At 39.4% G+C, this 25,484-nt stretch overlaps 2 protein-coding genes across 3 annotated transcripts in view; one reads left to right on the top strand and one right to left on the bottom strand.

Annotated features, from left to right (window-relative positions):
• The first annotated feature begins 816 nt into the window (after positions 1–816).
• On the top strand, positions 817–7,088 carry SVIP (small VCP interacting protein). 2 transcript variants are annotated; one of them, XM_064512861.1, is made up of 4 exons: positions 817–1,053; positions 2,239–2,289; positions 4,684–4,800; positions 5,576–7,088. In XM_064512861.1, the coding sequence occupies exons 1-4, from the start codon at positions 985–987 to the stop codon at positions 5,588–5,590; spliced, it is 252 nt and encodes an 83-aa protein (XP_064368931.1). In that variant the 5' UTR covers positions 817–984; the 3' UTR covers positions 5,591–7,088. The 2 variants fall into 2 exon arrangements, with proteins under 2 accessions (XP_064368931.1, XP_025950341.1); XM_026094556.2 differs by having other exon boundaries at positions 820–1,047.
• A 3,814-nt stretch (positions 7,089–10,902) lies between these two features.
• GAS2 (growth arrest specific 2) overlaps positions 10,903–25,484 on the bottom strand; it is a 101,418-nt gene continuing 86,836 nt past the window's right edge. The window contains 1 exon segment of the mRNA XM_064512862.1: positions 10,903–12,272. Coding sequence (XP_064368932.1) covers positions 12,054–12,272 — 219 coding nt within the window. The 3' untranslated portion in view covers positions 10,903–12,053.

The raw sequence follows: 25,484 nt of genomic DNA, 5'->3' as shown, positions 1-25,484 counted from the left end.
CAACTGAACAGAAAAGTAATACACAAGATCAATGACCCTATCCCTTATAAGGTAAGCTCATGCTTTTTGACATTTTTATGAAAACATTTTTTGACATTTTAATGAAAATAAATACCTTTAACAGGAAACATTTCCCATTTCCAGCATTTCCCAAATTCATTTAAACTGAAATGTTACCGATTATTACCAAGTCTTTACCCTGGCTGCCACTAATAAGTAGGGGGTTACAGTTCTGTTCTATTATCTCTGGTCATGCTGTATGTGATAAATCGCTTTTTTAACTGAAATGCAGCTGGGGCAAACTCACCTCTGGAACTTTCCAGAATAAACTGTCAATAAGACTAACAGATAAAATACACAGCTATTGCAGTGGTCTCTCTCTAACCCCTCATATTAGATGATTTACCCATGTCAGCTGCCGGCCACTTACAAACCCAATTTTGGCACGCTCCCCTCCGGCAAGCCACTACTTCTCCGTCACCCAGACTGTCCCCCCTCTCAGCTGCGTATGTGAAACACGTCTTCTTGGTAAAAAAGCATTAGGAGACACCAGCACAAAAACTGCTTTTTAGTTCAGACAGCCCCAAACCGCCCTCACCTCTATTTCCCAGGCGCATAGTTACCCGCGGCAGCAAGGTCCCGCCTCGCCCCTCCGCTGCCCGGGGGGCACAGAGCCAGCACCCAGCCTCCCTCACCCGCGGAGCCGCCCGCGCAACGCCCCGGCCCGGGGGAACCCAGGGCCGCCCCGGCCCGACGCAGACCCGCGGCCGCTGTAGCGGCGCCCCGGCCGCGGCCCGGCCCGCCCCCACGCCGCGCCTCGGGGCGCCCCTCCCGGCCGCGGCGGAGCGGGGCGGGCCCTGCCGGAGCCCCGCCGAGCCGAGCCGAGCCGAGCGCAGCGGCTGGCGCGGGCGGGCGGGACCGCAGCCGCCGCCGCCTCCTCCGTAACCGCTGCCTGCGCCAACGCGGCCCGCGGCGGCGCCCGCCATGGGGCTCTGCCTGCCCTGCATGGGCGGCGCCGTCAAGGACGTGGTGGAGACGCCCGACCCGGTGAGTGTGAGTACGGGCGGGGGGGAGCGGAAGCAGCGGCGCCCCCTCCCTACTGCCGCCGCTGCCCATTTCTAACGGTGCCCTGCGGCGTTGAGGTGCGCTGTTCCCCATAAGTAAAGGGGGTGACTAGCCTCCCCCCGCGGGTTTAGGCGCCATCTACGCCGCGGGAAGGGGCGCGGGGCGGGCGGAGGGGCTGCGCGACCGCCCAAAATGGAGGCTGGGAGCCGCCCAACAGGCCCGGTCCGGCCCAGCGCGCAGGCGCCGCGGCGGCTCGTGCGGGTGGTGGCTGCGCTGGGCCGGTCGCGGCGGTTGGGTTGGGGCAGCCCGAGCGCCCTGGCGGGCCGGGAGCCTGCGCTGACGGTTGTGTGGCTCGGCGCTTGTGCCTGTGTCCCAGAAAGAGCTCCTGGGTGGCCGCCAGTGCTGGGGAGGCGCCTGTACTCCCGGCCGCGGTGGGCGGGTGGGCGGCTGCTGTCGACCCCAGGCCTGGGCCTCGGCGCCCTGCGCTTCGCACCTACCACCTCTTTCGCTCCTGTCCCGTTTCGCTTGTAGTGCAGGGCCCCAGGGATTTTGTGTAAATAAGGCTCGTGCTGCAGGCAAGGATGAGGTGGAAGTGATTTTAGCTGCATATGGAAAAACAAAAATGCACCTTTATCTCCTAAGTGGTGATGCTTGCTTCTAATCAACTTCCATATAGCAAAATCTCCCGTATGCAGGCACGAACCTGGCTGTGGTTGGTTCGTAAACAGAACAGGAATAGTTACCGGTTTCCATGTGTTTGAAGCCCTCACCTGAGATTTTTATGGGGTGGAAGAAGAAAACAAAACAACTTCACTCTGACAGATGTACCTTTCTGTTTTTCAAATACCGAAAGAAAGTTTCGTGCCCCTTCTCATTCCAGCTTGATTTTTTTGGAGCGAAGGCAGACAGCACGATGCAGATTGCTGGTGGGGTTTGACTGCAGATATGTCAGCAGCTGCTTTTCCAACATATTAGTCACTGAAAACATTTTGTTCTTACAGACTTGTAATGGAGGGAAAGATGGTGCTAACTGACTTAAGGGCGGCATTTCGTGACAGTTCACATTACAGTTCTGAGTATTTAAGAACTGATTTGAGTCATTTAAAAATCCAGACTTCTTAAAAAATGTACAACTTTTTTGAAGAATTTCACTGTCTTTCACTTTTCATTTAGGAAATAAAAAGAAGACAGCTAGCAGAAGCTGCTGAAAAGAGACAGATGGAGGTAACATTTAATAAAATGCTATTTACTCTGAATATGTTTAGGTAACAACTGATTTATGTGGAAAATAGCTAGGACTTCTTCAGGAACACAGGTTGGTAGTATGCATGGATTGTGGGCAAGAGTTCATTAAATATTTTCATAGTATTCATGTTCTACCTGTAGATTTTCAAAGCCATTGCTTTTGAATACCATTCGTACCATGAATTTTGAATACCATTCCAAGATAGTTCTTTTAACGGAAAAAGTTTTATAATAGTTAGAAAACAATCTAAGAATTGAAGAGTAAGTTTACCATTCTTTTTTTGCCTGTGATAAGACCTGAAAACAAGAGATCTACAACTCTGCTTTTAAATATTTCTCAAACAATTGTGTTGGTGGTAATTTTTTTCTAGGCTTTAACTACTTCAGTATCCTTACAGTTAGAAGAAGTGGCATGCAAATGTGCTAGAAGAAAAGAAATGACAGCTGGAAGAGGGAAACTCATCACATTTGAAACAAGTGCCTTAGCCTTTTTCTTCCTTCCCAGCCTTCTCTTAAAAAAGTTTATAACATACAAAATAGACAACCAGCAGAAAGTAAATCTTAAAGAAATACAGCTGAACTGCAAAGAGAGAGGAGTGTGTTATTGGTATGAGTGTTAATGATCTTAAATGTTGAATCAAAAATGCATCATTCCTAATGATGACTGTGTTGGTCTGGTTCTAATGGAATTTGGTGAGTGACTGCAGCAACTGCTGAATGACACCACAGAGTCCTGTAAAAACTCTTAGTTTTGCATTAGGTTACGTATTAAAAGCATTCCATATGTAATTTCTTTAAATCTCAAAGTTTGGTTTTTTTAAGAATAATTATACTTTTGAGAAGTGTGTAAAAGTTGAGTGTCCTCATCTAGCTCTTAAGTTGCTAAAACACTTTCCTGGGAGGAAGGAGATGTGAAGCAACTTATGGATGGTTTTGAAGTTCTGTGGTAGCCGTTAAGCTACTAAAGAAATAAGTATTACTCTCTCTCTTACTTTTTTTTTCTTTAAAGACAAAAAGATAAGCATCTACGAAAGCTTTTTAGGACTGTCTTTGAGAGAGTTTTGGCCTCTGAATGTTGAGTAAGGGAGATAGCTTGCCAGCAGCTTAATTCAGTTTCCTCATTGTGAGGGGCAAGGTAGTATACCAGATGTCTTTCTGCTTAGTGTTTTCCTGTGCATGTGTATCCTAACTGCTCTCTATTCTGCATGAAACATAATGTGAGGTATTCTTCCTTTTTGGTGTGCTATAGAGAGAGTCTGGGTACCTTCTTCACTCAGAGATCAGATGCCTAAAAGCTAGAAATCATGGGGTGTAAGAAAATTACTCTCCCTTGATAAGTTTTACGTTATTAGCGTAAGGTGAATTGTGCTTGTCATCAGTGCCTTTGATTTGAGGTGATGGCACTTCTCTGTTTTCCGTTGCTAGGTTTTAACAGCTTCTGCGTAGCTCATGCTGTAGTGTCATAGCCCTAAACTTAACTAAGAATCAATTTTAAAAACATGTTCTTTCTAAGTTAACAGAGTTAATCTGTAGTTCTGACATTCCTGTTTTCTAGTTTAGGTGCTTGTTAGATCATCACCATGAGGTCTGTGAAGCACTCAGTTAATAGATTGCTTCTCTCAGCACTTCTGCAAGACAGAGTGCTACTATCCACACACCTTTATGGAGTTTGAAGGGTAGATTTTCACTTAGGATATTTGTCACAGATCAGGATTTAAACTTGGGTTTTTCACAGCCTAGGTTAGCATTAATAATAGGACCATATTTTTCTCATGCATGTAAAATTCCGATTGATTTATCTAGTAACTGCAAAGCTTGTGACCTTCTCCCATCCAGTTATCCAATGTTAGAATATAAAACCTCACTACAGTTTCCATCAGATGTATCCTACCTCCAGGCAGCCATTTGATAAAAGGAGAATGAAGAAGTGATCAGATGATGAAACAGCTTAGGTTCTTGGAAGTCCTGACTGCCTGAATCATCTCTTCCGGGTTAATACTCTTGTAAGGGCAAGAATGGGGAGCCCCTGACACTGGAAAAAACACAATATAAAAATTAGTGGGGCTTTTGGGATGGGAAGCTCTGACTCTACATCTTGGATACAAACCAGGTGCACTTAATTGCATTCAAATATGTTCACCTGGATATATTAATAAGATAAAATAAGAACACCCTCAGATAGCTACAGAACCAAAAGTTTACAATATGAAAAAAATATCTTGAAAGCCCTGGTTTTACATAATAGTACCTTTAGTTACTGTTTCAGATTTTTCTTGAAAAAAAAATTCACAAAATGGTGTTGCCAAGACTTGCAGTTTGGTTTCTGTTGAAAAAAAAAATTAACTGGTCTTCCTCAAATATATTTTCTCCCAGGCTTCCTCTCGTGGTATTAAGAATGCTTATTCTGTAGAGCAAAAGAAAAAGAAGCAAGAAGAAATAGAAAAAAGAATGGCAGCTTCAGGTTCTGGAGGAGAAGGAGGAGGACTGAGAGTAAGTTTAAAAGAAAAACAAGTTAATATGTTGCAACTGTCTTAATATAAGTGGCAATTTCTTAGTGAATATAATGTTCATATGTCTGCAAAACTGAATAATCCAAGGAAGAACCAAAAGGAATGGAAGTGGAATCATGTGTTTTCATCACAGTGTTCTCAATGAGATTTCATTTCTGGGACACAGGGACAGCAAGGATGGCAGAGAGCTTCCCGTGTTTCTCTTTCTCCTGATTCCTGCATCTACAGTGCATCCAGATCTCTTCAGTTTTATTGTACTGGCACCACTGGGAAACCTCCTCATTGAGCTGACTTGTACTCAGTGCCCCTTTTTAGTACTGGTTGAGATTTCCTATGAACTTTGAGTGAGGAGAGACAATGTTTGAACTAGGAAGGTTAATAGGTTTGGATTTCATTTGTGTGTGTGTATATGTATGTATATGTGTGTATATATACATATCTCCTCACAAAAGCCCTGCAGTGTCGACATATGTACTGATGAACCTTGCTGCTGTTACTGCTACTCCTTTCCTAAAGTACACTTTGTCTCAGAAGGACAGGTAGAGATTTAATAGAGAAGTAGAATATTTGATTCTGGGGAGGGAGTTGGTATAAGCAATGGCTAGTGGGCTGAACATCCATTAGCTGCTGAATATTATAGCTGAACTGTGGTAGACTGGGGAATTCGTTGTCTTTATACAATCATTTGATGTGTTTGGGTTTTTTTTCCTGCCTTTATATAACCATGTGGTTTTTGGTTTTGTTTTTCCCTTTAGTGGCAGGTTGGGTAAAGAGTATGACTTCTGAAGAGAAGAGGATTGCTGTTTACTGCCAATAACTTGCCAGTTTCTACAGCTGAGTGGCACTTATTCACGTGGCTTTTGCTGTTTGCATACGAAGACTCAGCAGTACTTTGCCATTGTAGGAGGGCAGATGGTGGAAACGTATACTAAGAAAGTTAAGGACACAAGCTTCTGAACATGGAATTCTGGCCAATTTTTGTTTCTCGTTTTGTGTGCATGTTTTATTGCTTCCCTGGCAAGGGAGCGAGATAAGCATTCTCACACATAAGTGATCTTCTTACCCATAGTCAGTCAGTGTATGCTGTCTTGTCAGTTAATGTATGTCTGTTTATCTATAACCAGCTTAGGCATGGTTCAGGTGACCGCTTGTTTTTGACATTTGTTTCAAGCTGTGCAGTTAAAACTTTTCTCTGTCCTCATATAGAAAGTTGTTCTTAACTATATATTCAAAAATATGGATGACAGCATTTCTCTTCAGTTCCGTAATGATTTTTGAACTGCTTATGGATTTAGTGCCTTTTTTAAAAGAAAGGAGACTGATGATGGCCATTAGAAATGGAAGCATTTTGTGACACTATTTAGTAAGAATAGCATCCTTTATAAACCCTGTATACTTATACTGAGAAAACTGTTTTATTGAGTCTAACTATTGTTCTCATTTTCAGATGTGAATTTCTTTTGAGCCTCTAAGTATTTATAGTGTATACTGGAAGTTAAACATGAAATTAGAAATGCTCTTTATTAGTTGTTCTCCTTTGTAACACAGGAGGGCAGTGCTGCACTCTTAAGGGTTTTGAAAAAACAGAGCAAAAGACCTATTACATCATCTCTTGGATGGCTGATTTCCTAAAGTTTCTGTACTATCTGGGTGGGTTTGTTACAGTGCAGTAATATTTGCCAAATGCCAGAAGCTCTGTCACTTTTTTCTACGTCCAGGAATGTTCCATAATCCTTTTCCCAAAGGTGAAACTGCCTTTGATTATTTACAGCTACCTAAACTATGGTGTTATAACCAGACTTCCAAACCAGTGACCTCAAGCTACTGCTTTAATAGATGAAGGAAATTTATTGCAGCATGATCAACACTAGGAAACTAGCTCTTATCTCCCTGGAGGGCATTGTGTTTGAACTTAGTATGTCACTGACCCCATTCTTGACCTAGTTTGGGCTATAGAAGCTTTTGTCGTTTAAAAAAAATTTCTTCTTTTACCGCCCCAAATAGTGTCTCACACTATGTTAGGAGCCCGGTCCTGACACAACTAGTTTTCTGGCTTGGCATTCATGATTTAGTTGAGAAGGGAGACTTTTCAATATTAATATGTAATAGTGATAATAGGGCTAAAAAACTGTGTCCATGACAGTTGACGAATACCTCCTGTTTTGCTTGATTGTTCGTACTTGTTCTCTTCACTGTATTAACTGGTCTAAGTGATTTTTTGAATCTAATGAAAATGCATTGAAATGTAATAAAATGCACTACACATTATTTTGGAATGTGAATTTCAGTCCAAAATACGTGTCAGCAGGTGTCCTACAAAGAAATATCATCTAAGTTACACTTAGCTTCTGGGGTTTGTCACTTGAGATATTTCAAACTAATACATTCTTTCTTTTTGCTCTCCCTCCTCGCACAAAACCAAAGGGGGGAAATACATAACCTGGTTTGCCATCTGCCTGGATGAGATCATTAGCTGCAAAGCTGTTTCCTCCTCCAAGCTCATTCTGTATGAAAGCTGGCAAACTGACCTAACTGAAGGATTCTCTGTGCTTGGACTAATGCCATGGAGACATACCATTGATATAAGTCAAATAAGTTACTGAGCCACTTGTTGAAGTTTTGATGCTGTCAAAATGAGAGGAACTTCCAGTACGAAGTAGTCATTCTGTGCTGCCATCCTCAGTAGGTAGCCCAAGGGAAGCCAGTTTTGTTTTGCTTCAGGCACTGTCACCAGTAAAGGTGCTGTACACTTAATTAAAAGATTACCACCCTATCTCAATGCCCGCACCGCTAATCTTCTGACTGTGTTAGTGCTGCAAGAGGGTTGACACGCTTGTGGCTCTCTGCTTAGCAGCTTTCCTGGAAGGTGGGAATGTAGGTCTGAATCTCTTCAGATTGAGTGGACCTTGTGTTAAGAAGGTGATTCTTGCAATTCAGAATTACTATAGAAGAAAATACTGCTGCTTTCTCCCCCCTTCAATGAAAAAAAAAGCAGGTATGTCTGTGCTTTAGAGTCCTAGTCCTGAATGTCAAGTTTATTCCTGCAGCTGATAAAAGACTTCAAAGGATTGTGTATTACAAATCACTGTTTGATAAAGCTGGTTTTAAAGAGATTCCTATGCCATGTTGATGTAACAGTTTGGGTGGCCATGCTCTAAACTGAACGTGGGGAATGATAGGTTAATAAAAACACCTCTTGTTCTTACAAGCTTTTTTTGCTACCAGAGGTTTTGTAAAATTAATTTCAGTTCAGAGTGAAAGCAGAACACATTGCAGTTCAGTAGTGTACAACTGATAGTTGCCTGAAGAGTACCATTAAATGGTAGAGCTACCTAGATTAGAGCTGCTCTGCATCTGTAGAAATAAACACCTCCCTTCCCTTCCTTGCCACCACGTACAAATCTGCTGTGCTAAGAGACTAAACACAATAGGAATTCTGTCCCTTTTTCCTCCCAGCCAAAGTGTTGACTTCAGACACTGTTAGAACACATTTGAGTACATTAGTATAAGTGTTTGACATTTTGTTTGCTTTACAGCAGTACGACCTCTTCTGAAAGCATTTTTAGTTTCTTGCAGAACACTTGAAAAAACTCATAGAAGTCAAAGCACAATGCTCATCAGCTGAAATGAAAGGGCTGACTCTCAGTGACTAAGGCAGTATAATCTTTGTTGTAGCAGTAGTTGGAAAATGAAACCAGCTGCTACTCCATTGCATTAAAATAGATGGATTATGCCAGGGAGAAAGTGGGGCAGAACTTCCGGAGGTTTGGGAGGGCACAGAACTTGTGTGCCCCAGTAGCAGTGGCATAGAAACACTGCAGCACAGTGGGCTTTCAGGAAAACAGATGACTTCAACATGGATTTGGCATAGTGACAGACTAAGTAGCTGGGACACAGCTCATCAAGAAGAAGCAGTGCCAGCAGTTGGACAGGGATGGAAGAACCTCTCTGGCCTCATAGATGTTTGCATGATCCCACACGTCTGTTTGATGTTACTTTAGATTCCCAACATACCCACAGGCTAAGAAGTAGGAGAGACAAAACAAAGAAAAAAAAAAATCCTGTACTTCCCTATTAGGCATCGCTGCATGGTAGCAGCCAACAAGACAGTACCAAGCTTAAGCTTGTAAAGAACCAAACCCTTATCAGCTTCCCTAACAGATGCTTCTGTAACACTACAGTGTGGCAAACAGCTCATCCCCTTCGTCTAAAATGAACACACATAATGAATTCAGTGTTGGGTCTTAACTTAAAAGAAACTTGCTATACCTTCCCACACGCACATATTGACGTCTCTGTATTTTAGTCATCAGTCAACAGCCCTTGGACTAGTTTACATAGATTTTACATATCATCTCCAAATTGTTGGAAAAAAAGTGGAGTAAATAAAGAAGCAATTATCATTGTAATAAATATTAGAAAAACAATGATTATATAGATAAATTCTGCTTGGAAGAAAAACCCTAGCTAATGCATGAACAGCCAGGTGACAGAGGGTACCTACTGTAATGAGCAATAACAGATGTCACAATTAGGTTTTCAGACTAACTATTAGTTGTTTTCAGCATGGTGATGCTCATTAGACATTACAGAATAATTTTTAAAAGTAGTCTTACATAAGTTAACTTCAACCATCTGGAGTTGTCAGCCCAGTTGTTTATTCACAGCCAGCAAGAGCTTCCCTATTGCTTTTTCTATGGTGTAGCTAGGACTTAAGGCGGTTCTGCTGCTGCTGGTAGCAGCTGAATTTTGTATGACTTCCATCCTCCTCACTACTCACAGTCAGCTGAGTCATACAGCTCTCGGGGAGAAGAGCTGCAGGTCTTCCCTGTTGGTTTTCTGCCATTCAGTTCAACTTCCTAGAAGTCTGCGCCAGATACCTGACTATCATACATTATTGTTTAGAAACTTCAAATATCATCTACTATCCCTAGTGGCTGTCACGAACACCGCTTGTGGCCAGCGGGGTGACTTGTATTTTTCTTTTAATGCTTCACTGACCAAACAGCCAGGCAGTTATCGGGTTTCAGATATTTATTAAGTACACCAGTATCCTTAAGCAAGAGAGTTTAAACAATATAGCAAGTTCCGTATTTTAACAGGGTAAAAATAACACACTACACTACATACAGAGCAAGCAGGGGTAATACGACCTGTTCCACGTCGGGTGAGGGTCTCAAGTGTGCAGGACGCAATGGGGGGGGGGGGGGGTCCCAGACCAGCTGAGAGGGAGCTCCAAAGAGCTGTTGTTATTGTCACATTTTATATGCTTCTAAGGCACATGTCTACTGTGATTAGGTTTCTTGACGTCTTTATCAGTAGCCAGAACCTATGTCACTCTGACACACTCCTCTGGGCTCAACCCGCTGACTGGGTTTCCAAAAGGGAAGGGAAAAGAAATTAATGAAAACTTGTGACAAAGGTACTTGTGACAAAGGTTTCCACCCTTCAGAGAACTAAATAGTGGAGGCCCCCCATCATGGGTTCTCATGCCTGATCAGCATGTAGTTGTAGATATTAATTCCCCTTTTCACTTGATTTATGAGGCAGCTTTGGTGTGGGTCAGGCTCTTGACATTAGTTTAGGCCACAAGTGGTTGGTAGCAGATAATAGCGGAGGTGGTGACAAAGGCATTGTTATCATATCCTGCACAAGCTGGGGTGTGTGTCCACAGGCAGGGAGAGACTACCCAGCCTACGCCTGGTCCCACTCCCCATCTGTGAACAGTGATACCTTCTCCTCTTCAGCAGGCCTTTGGAGTAAACAGTGCCTTGTCTGTTCTCCACAGTGGCTCACACATGATTTTTTTCCAGATCCTTTCTACATGAAGAACTTTATTCTGTCCCCATCACTCTTACTTCAAGAACATTTTCAATTCTTTCCTGTTTTCCCTACAAAGAAAAATTGATTTTCGGCAAAATCCAGGCATTTTCTATGCTATCTGTAGTAAATGAATGCCTGCCTTCACTGTTTACCTTACTATCAGGTTAGTAAGCAGTCCTATATTGTAGGCATCCAGTCAGTAGCAGCACAGTGCAGGAATACAGATTACAAATAATAAGACTTTCAGTATAGGTATGAGTATTTTAAAAAAGTTTCTGTTTATTTCATTGCTAATGAAACAACTGAGTTCTGCTCAAATTTATACAGTCAGTCAAATAATCCTGTAAAATGCTTTTTCTAGGTCGTTACAAGGCATATAAATTACCAAATATAGACAAAGAAAAGTAGCCAAAATTATGAACTAGGCCCAATATACCTTTAGCTATTTTAAAGGTGTGTGAATGATTTACAAGAATGTGAATCACTCTATGGACAAGGTAATGAATATTTTACATTTGGCATGACTAACTGAATTAGAAAAAGGGGAAAGAAAAAGCTCAGATTCAAGAACAGTGTAGTGTTTTCTGATGCAGGAAGGACTAGCGTCTTCTGAAGCTCCCAGCCAGGCGAAAGGAAGGCTGTGCAGCTCCGTCCCGGGTTGCAGTGCCTCACCCTGCTGGGACAATTGGCCACCTCTATTGTCTGACAGAGGAAGGGGCAACCTCTTGACTTCCCTATGGTTCTGTATTGGGCAAATGTGTGAAAAACAGGAAGGATCTACACACAAATCTGGCACTTAGCATTGTCTTTAGCTATAGAGAGTATAAAGGGTTATTTTCTTGATCTTTTTATTAAGTGACCAGTTTGGGAGATTGTTTGGCATGCACTAATAATTCTTTTAATATTTTCTTCTCTTGCTTAAGAAAATCTTGCAACCCATAAAAATAGACAATTTTGATTTCATTTGAGGAGGCATTACCAAATAATTTCCACAAATACTCATTTTCTACCTGCATAGATATTTTTCAACTAGTCTAACAGTCAAGGACTCAGTGTCATAAGATTTTCATACAAATATATTGTACTGTGTATTTTCTTCCGTTAACATGATCCACTCCTTTATGTAATTCTAAGTATACATTCACATAGTAAAGAGTAATAATTTGGCTAAAAATATATGTCTATTTCTTATCTGATTGTAGTAATTAGCCTATAAAGGGTAATTTGCTATAAAAGGTACGGTACTAGAAATAAATAGTTCTACAACTCAAAGATCTTCAAAATGGGTTGCCATTTTCCATCTGTCTTAAATTTTCTGAAGTCCTTTTAAAGCATAAACTAAATTTACTACACTTGAGAAAATTATTTGGACCTACATACGAAAAGTTCCAATCTCATGAGAAGCTTATTTCACTTTATCTCCTTCTTGGTTTTGTAATGGGCAGAAACAACAAGATAATTGTCTGGATTCATGTCCCTGAGGGTTGGAGATTTGCTTTGGATTGGAGAAGTTTTTCCATCCACTCGAGAGATCTGCAACATTCGGCATGGGTCATGCTTCAGCAAATAACCTGCAAAAGTCTCCCATCCTCCTCCAACACGGACCATCACGTGCTTGTTGTGCAGCATCTGGAATTGCAAATACAGAACGAAATATGAAGTCTTGAAGGTGAACCATTCACTGGTAAATCACATTTCTATTAGAAAAAACTGTGCTTACTTTAGTTAAGAGTCACAGATATCTGTTAGCAGTCTGCTTTACAACAGTAGGCAACAAAACAAAATGGAATTATTTGTACTTCAATTTAAGAACTAAGTAAACTAATAGAAACTGTAAGAAAATGAGGTAATAATTAAAACTAAAGATTTTCATATTTTATGTAAACATTGCTATATGTTTTCCCATAACAGTGAATGATGCTGTTCTTCATGTGCTTCATACAAACATGTTAGGGAATCTGGAGATACTTTTCAGATGAATTTCTTGCAACTATGTTAGTAAAGACACCATTTTGTATGTCTTGAAACTGGCTTTCCATTATAAAAAAGGGATCCATATAAAAGGACTAGTGAAGGGCAAACAACCAGAACAATCTTCTCTATCTCCTAAAATATCAAAAAGTTATTTTAAAAAGTGAAGTACCATTTATTTTAAGAATCTAACATTGCTGACATATGTTGTAACTCAAGTAGTCTAATGAGAGACATAAGAAATAATATATCTGGGACTGTTTGGAGATACCTGAATTTATGTTGAATTGTAAAGGAAAATACAAGAAAAATCCCCAGGTTGTTATTAGTGGGAAGTCTCACCACTGTTTATGCTTGTAGTTTTTATTCCAGGAACACTGGGGCCTGACCTATAAAGCCATCTCAGGTTATCTAGGTACATAGGTAACCTAAAATCAGTATGTAGGACATAGGTATGTGGGCACAGCTACATATGACAAAGGGATCTAACTGCCAAATTAGGTACCTATCTCTAAAATAGATATCCTCAAGATCCACACTCAATTTCTGCCTAAACTCAAATAAATCTTTCCACGAAGCAAAAATGTAACTTCTCTAATGTCTGCACCTGTGATTTCAGTTGGCAATTTACTCTAATTTCTCTCATCCAGTTTTCCACTCAGAATGGTAAAATAAATACCAGCTGGGTATCATAAAATAGCATTTTCTCTGAAAGCCACATCATAATTCAGGGAGTGAAAAAATGCTTTGATTAATGCATCTCATGAAATGGCAAACATCTTTTAGCCATAGCTCAAGAAATTAAAAATTTGCCTTGTAAAAGCTCCACCTCCATACAGACATCCTCAGACAGCATGCCAGAGTGTACTTATCATAGTCTGGATAATGACATTTGGATTTATGGCTGTGATGTATATATGGACTGTTCTATACATCTGAAATTTCCCAGAAGGTTGACAGCTCTGAGACTTATGTGGCACATAAACTTTTTGTAGCATAAAGCAATTCAGATTAGTACACGAAGTACAGACAATAAAACAAACAAACCAACCAATCAAACAAACAAAATCCGAGATAATAAAATGCAACAATTTTAGTTTTCAAAAAAAACCCACCTCGGACTGAAAAATATTTTGTTTGACTTTTGTTACGTGAGGTGACAGATTCAGTCATAGTGAAAAAAGTATGGGAATTAATACAATAGTATTAGTACAACTTTTCTGAAGTTTGCAAACTAGGATAAGTTTATAATGACTCAAACTCTCCATCCAAAGAAGTAGCTGCAGATGAAATCATGTTTGAAATTTTTCATTTAAAAGGTTTTTATGTGAAGAAAATTGTTGTTCTTGTTTCAACATTTTGGCTTTTTATATACACTGTGGGAAGTCAATTCAGTTTTACAGATAGTGAAAAATAAAGTTACTTCTGATCCATCCTAAATAACTGAGGGCATAGTCAAATACTCTGAGTTTAATTAACATCTTTCAAATGCTATGACTGTATGTGCTGTTGCTGTGTGCGGTAGGAAAGTTAGCTTCTCTGCGATACACAGTGAGGTTTTCCTCTAGATTTACACTGGTATGAACGCAGAATCAGACTGATATCTTCATCAATCACACTTTTTCCTCTCAAGCGCTGTTCTTTAGTTTCAGGACTTCATTTTGAACTTACAATGGTATGATCAGACTTCGATGGTATGAAATTTGAATCAAGTCTTTAGTCTGGACGATATATCACAAAAGCAGCAAATGTTTTTTACATCAAGTTTGAAAACTGCAGTTCAAATGGTGAAACAGCCTTGAGACAACAAAGTCTACAGAATTTGTTTTAGCAGCTTTCTCCTCTTAAAATACCTTAAAAAGTAACTGAGAAATGCCCCAAAACTTTTGGAGTAAAAGCACTTTAAAGGCAACTTTTGGCCCATTACAACATGAGATGCTGCTGCGGGAAGGAGTTAACTGTAGCTTCTCCATATTTCACAGAGGGGTTCACATTCCACAAGCAGCTCATATCTGGACTTTTAATTAACAGGTAGGTATGGGAAGTTAGGAAAAAGTATATTTGATTCAGTTTCCTTTAGGGACTATTGCACAGACAAATAAAACTCCTGCTGGTATGTTATTTCCTGATGCTTAGGTTAAATATACATCTTCCATCTTTCTCCTCTTTTTTGTATTATTGTAATATAAAAATCATGGAATGCTTGCTTTTTATACAGACTGGGTTTTCCTGCATCCTAAATATGCTCACTGTTCATGCTGGGCTGTGCCACAAAAGCACCATTATACTCCTATAGCCACATTCTGATTTCAGTAACACCAGCACAAATCTAGAATAATTCTGCCAGCTTCAGAATTGCTCCAGATTCACAGAAGTATAAAGGAGTTCTAAAAAAAAAAAAAAAAAAAAAAAAAGTTAAAAATTAATAAAATAAATATGGCATACTCTGCTTTCTAACTGAAAAAGCAGTTTCCACCCCAACATATTTCAGCTGAAGATCAAATTTTTGAGATTTTATAATCCACCCAATTCAGCTTTTCCATTGCTGGAGAACTTTGTGAAAGAAAAGGGTTGGATACTATGAAAAAAAAGTTTATTAGTCAGCAATCAGTGTAAAATACATTCATGACATTCACGTATTTTCACATTGCTACCCAGCCAATCAAAACGGAGAAAACCCTTTAAGTAAAATAAAATCCAACATATGCTTATAGCTGACATAAATCATTATTTCTGTTAAGTATGAAGTAGGGCTGTCACAAGAGCTGTTTTCTCCAGAATCTGTCTTTAAATTAGAACAGTAGAAACTGTGGTGAAGTGAAAATACAAGAAAACAGAGTACCAGACAATAGCATCACAGAGGGAGATATTGTGAAGTGTCTTGATATGCATTAAGGTTATATCGAGAGATAACATGAAAAATGTTTAACACAAGTTAGATGAATTGAGCTGTCTTTACACAGGACTTCAGAATCAAAATATAATATAGTTTAAGTGGCTCTGGTTTCCCTATAAATGAGTTCATAGAGAGCTTTATGGCTTATTAAAGAGATATGAGGCTGTATCTTAGCTCATGTAAATGAGCATAGTTTTACTGACTTGAAAAAATCTGTTCTGTTTTATAGGAACTGAAAACCTGGCTCAATATTGTTATTCTTCAGATTATATAACAACTTTCTTTAAGAATATTCGGGGGGGAGGAGGAATTACACACGTTGGATCTCAGCCAAGTCCTGCAAAAGCCAGCAGAGAGAATCCTACTGACTTTAATAGAACTTGGGGTGGACTCTGGAAGCCAAATTCAGCAGCCTAAAGCAAAGCATAGTCTGGAGTCAGTTGGTGTGATTTTAGGCCAACTTCAGAAATGATGTAGGCTACATACTGAGAGTATATTGACTATAAAATCCAAAGGTGTTTGGCAAAATAACACAGTGCATCACACCAGGGGCTGTGCAAAGAAAAATCTGTACTCTAACAGTGAAAAAATAATGATATTGTGAAAGGTAATGATTGAATACCTTCCAATTAATTTTTGCAGAATATGAGCCATTTAGAGAGGTGTTCAGAACTACATCATTAAATGGGCTTCTAGAATACGGTATTTTCACACTGACCCCAGAGACAGCACAGGTCAATACTCAGGAAATCCCTGCATTGTTCAAGACATATCCGCATTACTATGACAGAACCGTACCCGTAGCAAGCCGGAGTGCCTCATCCGTACCTCCGTGCAGACTTGTAGACCTGCAGTAAGTACAACAGTCACACAGCGCCACACATACGGTGGACTCAGACATGGCCCTTCTACTTTACGATTTTGCTGCAACTGTAGCTGATGCTATTTAATGATCATTTTGCTCCAGCTTGTCTGTACCATGTACTTTGGTGATCTACCCTCTTGTCTATGCAAAAAAAAAAAAAAAATCTTTCCAAAATCTCAGCATTACTCAATTGTCATTCTTAGTAAAAAGAACACAAGAGAGGGTACAAAACCCAGACCAGGCAGGACCTGGACCCAGACCTGCACTACCAGCCTTCCACAGGGAGTCTCTGAGTCTGTATCTACAATACAACAGCGTAGGATAGTGAGAACTTATTCCACAGGGCATATAGCTCCTGCAGACATCTTGATGGAGCAGGACATCTCTTCTGCACAAGTACCTGTGGTCTCTCTCAGCATTGTCCTAGTGTGTGACTTGAAGAAGGAGGAGAGAACTTGCAACCTGTGGTTGTGTGTCTGGCTGACAGAACATGAACTCTTCTTGGGTTTTGGTGTGTTTATCCATATGGAAGAGGGAAAGGTATAATTTGGGGACTTGAGGTACCAACAAGGTCACTGCATCACAAAACTAGGCATGTGGTCAAGTATCACAGATTTTATTCCTGCTCAGGGCAAAATACTGGCAATGGTAAAGCACTAAGCCATCACAATCAGCCCTCAAAGTCCCCTGCAATTTTAATGCTTTGCAGTCACCTAGGTCCACTTGAAGGTCGCCACTTAAAATTCTCACACTCCTTAATCTGGAGCCAGGCATAACCTGGTGGGGCCCTCAGAAAGACTCTATGAAAGACTGGCAATGTGCAGAGAAGTCTATCTAGCTGTATGCTTTCACGGAAGGTCCAAAAGAAACCGTGACCTTCAGTCAATAGTATTAGTTAAACACCCTTGACGCCCACCAAAATATACAAAAGTTAATGTTAACAGATAATGCTTATGCTCTGTTTAAACAGGTGATGACTGGTGGTTTGTCAAGAAGAGGACACTGAGGAAAGCTGGATGGGCACAGAACTGGTAGTCCAATACAGGATAAACTGAGGGAACCTGTGCACAGCTGTGCAGTACGTGCTGAGAGCGGCTGGCCACTGATGAGGCTGGCTAGGGGCAGATTTGGGTTAGGATTCCTACTCACGCCACGGAGTTTGAGGAAGCGTGACTTGAAAAATGCAAGGATATTGGATGAAGGAAAAAGAGGAGCTGCAGCGTTGCCCCCTTGGCCACTGGTTAGCTGTTCTTGACAAGGATGTTTAGCAATCACATATTTCCATTATCATGAATATGTTATCGTATCGCTAGTGTACTCATTTCCAGTCCAGGTCTGTACTAGGCATTTACACTAAGTTTTCTAAAGACACAGGGAAGTGAGTTTTCAAAATATGTAGGTAATTGTTGCTATATGGATTTTTGCACTTCCCTGAGAATTCAGTGACCTGAAAATGCCAGCAATGTGTAATAGTTTGCTGATTAATTGCTGCAAGCCACATAGTTACAGACATTAAAAATACCTTGTTAGCAGAGATTATGCAAGTTCATCTCTAGAATTCATCACAAAATTTATAGCAATACCTGCGATATCATCAGATTTAAACACCACATTTAGATATATTGCTATTTTAAAAAGTTTTCAGCCAGCGTAACGTGTATTTTATACGAGACATTACTGCTGCTACGTACATAGGATATAGGACTACTTAAAAGGAATTAGCAAGCAGGGGTGCAAATACACATAAGGCATAACAGCAGACAAGCAGGAAGATATAACATTTTTTTCTCTCTCTCTCTCTCTCTCTCTCCCTCTCCCCCATAAATATGTCTTGAATGGACGCAAACCTCAACATTATATTATCCAAAGAGAATGACAGTGCCAGTCTAAACTAGAGGGATGCAGAAGACAGAAGACAAATTGGAACTTGTTAGGCTGAGCCGCCAAGGAAGAGCAGTCATAGTAGTATCTCAAGAATGATGACAGTTTGAGGGAAGAGGGGCACAAGGGATCATGCAAGAAACTCCTAAGAGTATATGGAAGGAAAACAGCTTCCACTTGGAAAGCTAGAAAGCTTCCCTGAAAATACTACTTTTCCTGGCTTACATTCTCCTTTTGTCATTGAATTTGTGTGTGTTAATATCTTCTTATGGAAAAGTCTGAGTCTGGCAACACATAGGTCTTATTTTAAATGTTTAAAAATTCACTTAAGTGCACGCTGAGGAAATTCAACTTAAATCTCAACTCTGCAAATCTGAAAAAGTGCAAATTCTGTAGCCAGTTCCAGATATTAATTATTCATCCATGCTGAAGGAACCTACTCACAGTATTTTAATGTGCATTTTGGCAGACAAAACTATATTGGTCCCTTCCAACCTGAATTACCATATGATCCTATTATATTAAGAAAAAAAGTATTTTCCCACCTGAAAAGCAGGAAGAATGCACTCATTTTTCTTTGTCATCCCTCATTACATTACATTTTGTCTAACCCTCTCATAACATAGGATTATACAAAACTGTTTTGCGTTATCTCTGCTGGTTTTAAAAGTTCCAAATGACGCAACTTCTATCCCTCCATATATTACATATGGATTGTATTAAATATTTTTTAAGGACCTCCTTGGAGTTTTTGTGTGGTAGTTCTAAAACCCCAATAAAGGAGCCTGTGCTTTCCCTCTCTGTAAACACTATGATAATGATATGGAAAACAGCCAACTTGCTGGATTAACATTTCTATCTCATCTTTAGGGATTTATATGTAATAAATCAAACTAAATGAATCTCACGTAGATGGAAAATGCATTATAAGGAAGCTCTGCTTGAAAAAAAGATGTTAAGCGCTCATGATAATTGCTTGTCATAATATTTCTAGCTGCATTAGAGTTGATTTTTATAATTAACACTTTTCCAAAGTATAAAGAATTTTATATTAATGTTAGATCGTGGGCTGTATCAAATACATTAACAGGTATCTGCCCTATTCATTGAAACAAGATCACTTACAGTTCTGAGCAGTTCACGCTATGTTGTATAAACAAAGAATGGGCTGGAAAGATATATATATTATAAATGATTTAGGGCTCAGCTTCAATGGTTCAAGTCAATATTCCCAGAATAAATCAAATGCAAACATTCTTGATTTTATAGTAAATATTTCTAGTGGAAAATAAGTCAGAATAGAGGCATTCTTCAGAATCCCTAAGTCTCCATTTCTGTGCAGAATAACCTGTATTATTATACATCAAGTGATACTTGTCACTGAGCAAGGAGCTCAGTTTTCATGTAGAACCTAGTAAGTCCTAACTGCTTCAGCAATGCCAGCACGCTCATATTCTCCCCATCTTTTGACTGACAAACAAAAAAAGAAAACCTTAGAGAAATATTGATTTAAATAGGTGATACAAAAAATTCTTGCAGCATAGTTCTGACTAGAATGAGTTTCAGTGGCTGCTGATACACTGAAGCTTTATAGATTTTCCAGGTAAGGCAGCTATAGAGGCTAGCACCAAAAGAGCTTTCTAAGTATTTTATATAGAGTATATATAAATCAGGCAACTCAGACACTTCCTTTAACTCATTGAGTCATTTAACATTTTTTTAAAGTTTGTTTCAGGGCAAAAGAATAAGCAGAATTTGTATATGCAAATACAAAAGGCATCTAAATAATCATTTGTACGTTTAAATACCTACAAGGCCCATCTAAACATGGGAAGTATGAAGCAGCAGATGGCAGGTAAAAGTATCTGCTTTTCTCCTTTTCAATATTTGGCTATAATATCATTTAATTAAGCAAAATTTATCAAAGAGGACTGCAGACTGTTTTGTTTCTGCAGACAGCAGTTTCATTTAGGACATCATTCATGGTAAAGAAGAAAGTCCTGTGGTTTTAAGCTTATCCTCATCTCATTAGAAGTTAAATACAATCTATCACATGAGGCTTTCTGAAAAACTGAGCTGAGTACTAATTTCCATACATTCTTCTAGACAGGAATTGTTTTTATATTACAGTGCTAAAGATAAAAGAATGACATTAGTGATACAATATATTACACGTAGTAACATCTTTGAGACAAATGCCATCTTTTATCACATGTATGGCAGATCTTCATTTGTGCCTGGGGCCCAAAGACATTATCCCACAACGAATAAGAATTGTAGGGCGCAATGACATATTTTGATACCATTTAGCTTATTCAACTCCAAACTCCTTTGGATACACGTACTACACTCACATTTGTAGTGCTTTATATTTTTCATTCCTTTTCAGTAAAAAGAATGAGATAATAGTACAAAATACGAAATATAGTATGAAAAATGTCTTCAAGCACAGATACTGTTGTACCTTCAAAGATGACTCACAGCTATTAAAAAAAGCCACTTACCTTCAATTAAGACATAGTGAAAGATGTGTAAGGTTTAGTGGGCAATTAGCAGACACCTGTAACAGTCCCTGTTTTAGCAAAGGAAGAATGCTTGGCTTTTGAATTGTTATAACTGTATTTTCATCAAATTGTCTTTCTTCCACAGACATCTGACAGTTTTCTGTTACATAGATAGTCTTCAATAATAATATTGGAATTCTTCAGTATTTGTAACATGACAGCAGATTACAGTAAGGTTGTAAATAAGTATTGCCTATTGGTTCACATTTAAAAAGCTCTTAATGAATTTTCTAATGAAGTAGCAGTGGAACTGTGTAAATATATATATACACGCACACATACCTACACATATATATACACATTTATATATATGTATGTACATATATATACAAAGTGAAGATCCACTCTCCCAATTCTGGAGGCCTACTGAATTGCTGTCAACAAAATAGTTAATAACAGATACATTCTTGTCTCCTATTTCTTCTTCAAGATTAGTAGGACTTTGTATCTGTCTCCATTTGTCATCAAAAAAAGCCAAGTCAAAATGAGTTCCAACAGGAATAGAAGTTTTATAACAATGAGGTTGATGCTTCTCTCTATTTAAGGGAAATAGACTTTCTTCTTTTATTCTTTGTCTTTAGAAAGGACTAAACTGGGAAAGAGTAAATTGAAAACTTGGCCTAGAAAGTAATGAAGTGGGGTAGAGAGTTATATAGAGATTTTTTTTATTTCTGCTTTCACATTACGATTTCTACTATTCACATCTGTCCTGAAACATGTAATTCTTTATGGGTTTTATAAATGTCTGGTGCTCTCAATGCTGCTTTCAGAGCCAGTGCCGAACTATAAATCATCAGTCTTCTTTTTGATGATCTTTGTGAAAAGATCAGAGACTTACCTAGCTTGAACAAATGACTTACTCTCATTCCTCAAAAGGCTTCGGCCAGTTTAGGCATCTGCCAGTATGACCAGGGAATTTTTGGAAGCCAGTGCTGCATCCATTTTTTTTTTTAATACTGTATAGTAAAGCTGGCCATTACAGGTATTAAAATTATTTGGTTTTATTATTTAGGTGTCTTCCCTTGCTCACAGAATTTTCTGTGATAATGGAAACTGACTTCTTAAGATTGCTCCACATACATATGAAGGTGCCAGTCTTAGCTAGCAAAGGGAGAGGTGGTTGAAACGTGCTCAGATACAGATATACCTCACTTCTTGCCACAAAACCAGAATGCTCATTAGCAATCCTTAGAGCATAATGTTTGGAAACTTCTAAATATTTAAACATTGATAATCAAATGATCCATTTGAGGTAGGTACGTAAACACTATTAACTCCTGGTCTCCTAGCAGATTAACTAACATACACACCAAAAGGTCTCAAAGGAAACGTAAAGAAATCTAATAAACCTGAATGAGAGTAGTTATACAACATTTTTACTTAGTGACTGATTCAATTCCTGTTGAAGTCAATGGGCATTTATCTAATTCTTCAAAATGTGCATTGGGTCATGATTTTCTGAAACCTAAACCTGACCCTTTTTGCTCAGATAAGTAAGTATTTTTTTCTTTTCTGAAAAAGCCTGTAAGGATAAACATGCAAAACTCTATCTACCCTATCCTTTCTTAATTAAATCTACTTCTTACAAAGTAGCCCTCTCAATCTCCCTTTCATCTCACGGATATTTCTGCAAAAAGATGCATAATAATATCAACTTCTTTACTTCACAAAACCACACTGTGGAGCGTGCAGAATGTGCAGATTTCTCTTCTTTTAGATAACAAGCATTTCTCAGAGTGAATTGTTTTATTCCTTTCACCAAACTCATCCTTACGTAACTGATCACATAGTCTTTCTACTTTTATGCTGCTTTCTCTTTTTTTCTAGAGGTGACATTACTGTCCATTCAGGAGCTGCCTTCATCTGCAAAAAACTCTAAAAGGAAAATCTTTACGAAAAGGAGTACAGGGAAAGCTGACCTAAAATCAGAGCACCTTTGCCTCTTGGGATGCTATTTATTTTCAAACCTTTTAAATTCCATTTGCAAGTTCCCTTTAGAGAATCTTTGGACCTCATTTGAGATCTTCAACCCCCAAATTTTCAATTTATATTTTTCCAGTATTTACACAACTGTTAAACTACCTTATCAGTCACTACTGTTTCTCTATAGCGCTTATGAAACGGTGTTATAAAATATCACATTTTCAGCACAAGGCTGTTGATGCAGCTGGGAACTGAAGACATCTGCATCCCGCTGAAGACAGAAAGGCACAAAAATAGCATCTAGTGATTCAACTGAAATCAGATTGTGGTAGCTTACAAAAAAAGGCTCTGTATGTTAACGTACCTTATAGGCATGACCTATATTACCTGGTCGCCTGCTGAAGATATAGTTAAAAAGTGCTAATGGTGCTTAAGTGACCATATAATTCATACTTGATTGTAACTTCCTAATCTTAGCACCTTGACAGGGAGGCAAGTGGAACTGTGTAACTGATTAAAAATGTGTATCTTTGGGGACAGTACTAATGAGTTTCTCAATTCTCTGCTCATCATCCTTACGTTGAGCTAAATATTGCTCTTATGTTACTGTTTGTGCAGAAGGCAAATCCTTCTCACAGCAATATGGAATGAAAACAAAAATTCATTTAACTTTAGTCACAACAGTGCTCAGCAAAATAGTTTGTTATGGGGTTATAAACCCAATACTAAGGGGAAAGACTTCACAAAATTTCCTGTTCCTACAGCTTTCCCCTAGTGGATGTATATATGTGGAAAAGTTAAGATGGCTCTTTAGTTACATCCCAGTTTATAACAAACAGGTGCTCAGACTGGACAGTTTATACAGGTCTGAAAGAAGCCAGAGAACATGCATTTGTGCTTAGACACAGTGTCTAAGAAGTCAGGATTAATGGGATGCTAGATGACTGAAGCCTCATACAAACTGAGCAAAATAACAGAGGATAACTAGAAGGACTATGGCTTCCACTTACAGTGGTCAGAGAATAGGCAACAGTGTGCAGGCACGCATACGCTGGTACCGGGCATGACATGCCAGCAGGCTCTCCTATTTGATACTTCAGCAGAAGCTCCTGCTAGAACAGCACACGGGCTCCCAGAAGCGGCAGCAGCAACTGCAGAAAACAATGCTCTGGTAAACCTAGGTCTAACAGCATACATGGGTAGTAATTAAGGTCAGTAAGAGTGGGTGCTTAATTTATCAGCACTGCAGTAACAGAGGAGGGTGGTGACAAGAGTGGGAATGTTGAAAAGATGGAGTCCCAGTACGCGGAGATATCCATGAGTGAGATGATAAGAAATGGATGACCCAGAAATACCCACTGAAATGTTACAGCAAACAACAGATAAGAGTCAGAGGAAAGAAAGGTTCTTTTGGACAAACATCTAATAGTAAGCAAGAATCAAGCAGCACGCTGAAGCCCTGAACTGAACTGAGCTATGGAATATTAAAAGATGAAGAGGGAGATCTTGGGGCAACTAATGGTAATTACTGAAATTATTGAAAGGCAATTTAGTGACTCAAAGGACAAACTGGGAGTGTGACTTATAACACTAGGCCATAAATTATGGGATCTAGCACAGAGATCATTTTAGCTGACACACAGTTATCTGAAGAGATGATAGATATTGAAATTACGGAGCAATGAGAGAGAGAACTGTATGTGAGACCTACATCAGGAGCTGAGGCGCACAGACATACATAAAGGTAAGATCATGTCAGGGGAACTGAGAATTTTATAGGAATGGGGTGGGAATTGGGCATGTGTGACATGCACAATGGAGAGAATGGAAAGGTCTCATCAAGCCCAAGGCATTGAGGAACAATCGATCGAGTAGTGAAGGGGAGAGAGCAGAATATTCCCCAACTGCAAAAGACGGGAACAGTTTAGACAGACTCTGACCTGGAATGAGGGATCCTAACCTTTCTCTCAAAAAAAGGTCTCGGACTCTCACACTCTTGATTAAATTTTCCCTTAAGCCTTGCTTCTTGTTTCTTTCTGACACACTTTCATGTAATTTGGGAACAGTGTGCTTTTGGTGTCTAATTAACACTAGATGTTGGTTGCTGTTTAGAGGAAAAAAAAAAAGAAAAGAAAAGAAAAGAGAAAGAATCCTGCGTAGGCGAGCACTTTGTGTGTGAGAAATGACTCAGATGCAGAAAGAAGTAAACACACTTGTTTATTCATTAGGAAACAAGTGAATTTCTGTCAACTGGAGGCTTTTGTTTCTTGGACTAGGAGGAATAATGTCAAGGAAAATTAATTAGATGTAGTAGTCACATGTTCAGAATGGCATTTTCCATTTTTCGAATATGTGACAGCATCATGTAGGTGAAGGGAATGTGCATTTGCAAGCACTTTGGATGAGATTCTGCATCAGCGTGACTATGAGGGCAATGAGGGTGGCACAGTTTCTTGTTGCTTCCCTTCTAGATATTTATACAGGGTCCAGCCACAAAGCAGACCTACTCTTTATCAATTGAAATGTGGGATATTTAACAGAAACCCAGCTGCTGAGCAGTTCTAGTGAGAGGACTGACTCATAACAAATATTTTACACAAAGCTCAGCGGAAAAGATGATATGACAAACAGATTAAATAAGAAAAAAGAAATCAGGCAGAGTTTGTGAGGTTAAATGAAAGGAAAAGTGTAAACTGGAATATGCTATCTCTGGATGGAGACATGGAAAACCAGATGTTCTA

The sequence above is a fragment of the Dromaius novaehollandiae genome, chromosome 5, assembly GCF_036370855.1.
Source record: "Dromaius novaehollandiae isolate bDroNov1 chromosome 5, bDroNov1.hap1, whole genome shotgun sequence".
NCBI classification, from domain to species: domain Eukaryota; kingdom Metazoa; phylum Chordata; class Aves; order Casuariiformes; family Dromaiidae; genus Dromaius; species Dromaius novaehollandiae.
This window is presented reverse-complemented; position numbering and strand designations above follow the sequence as displayed.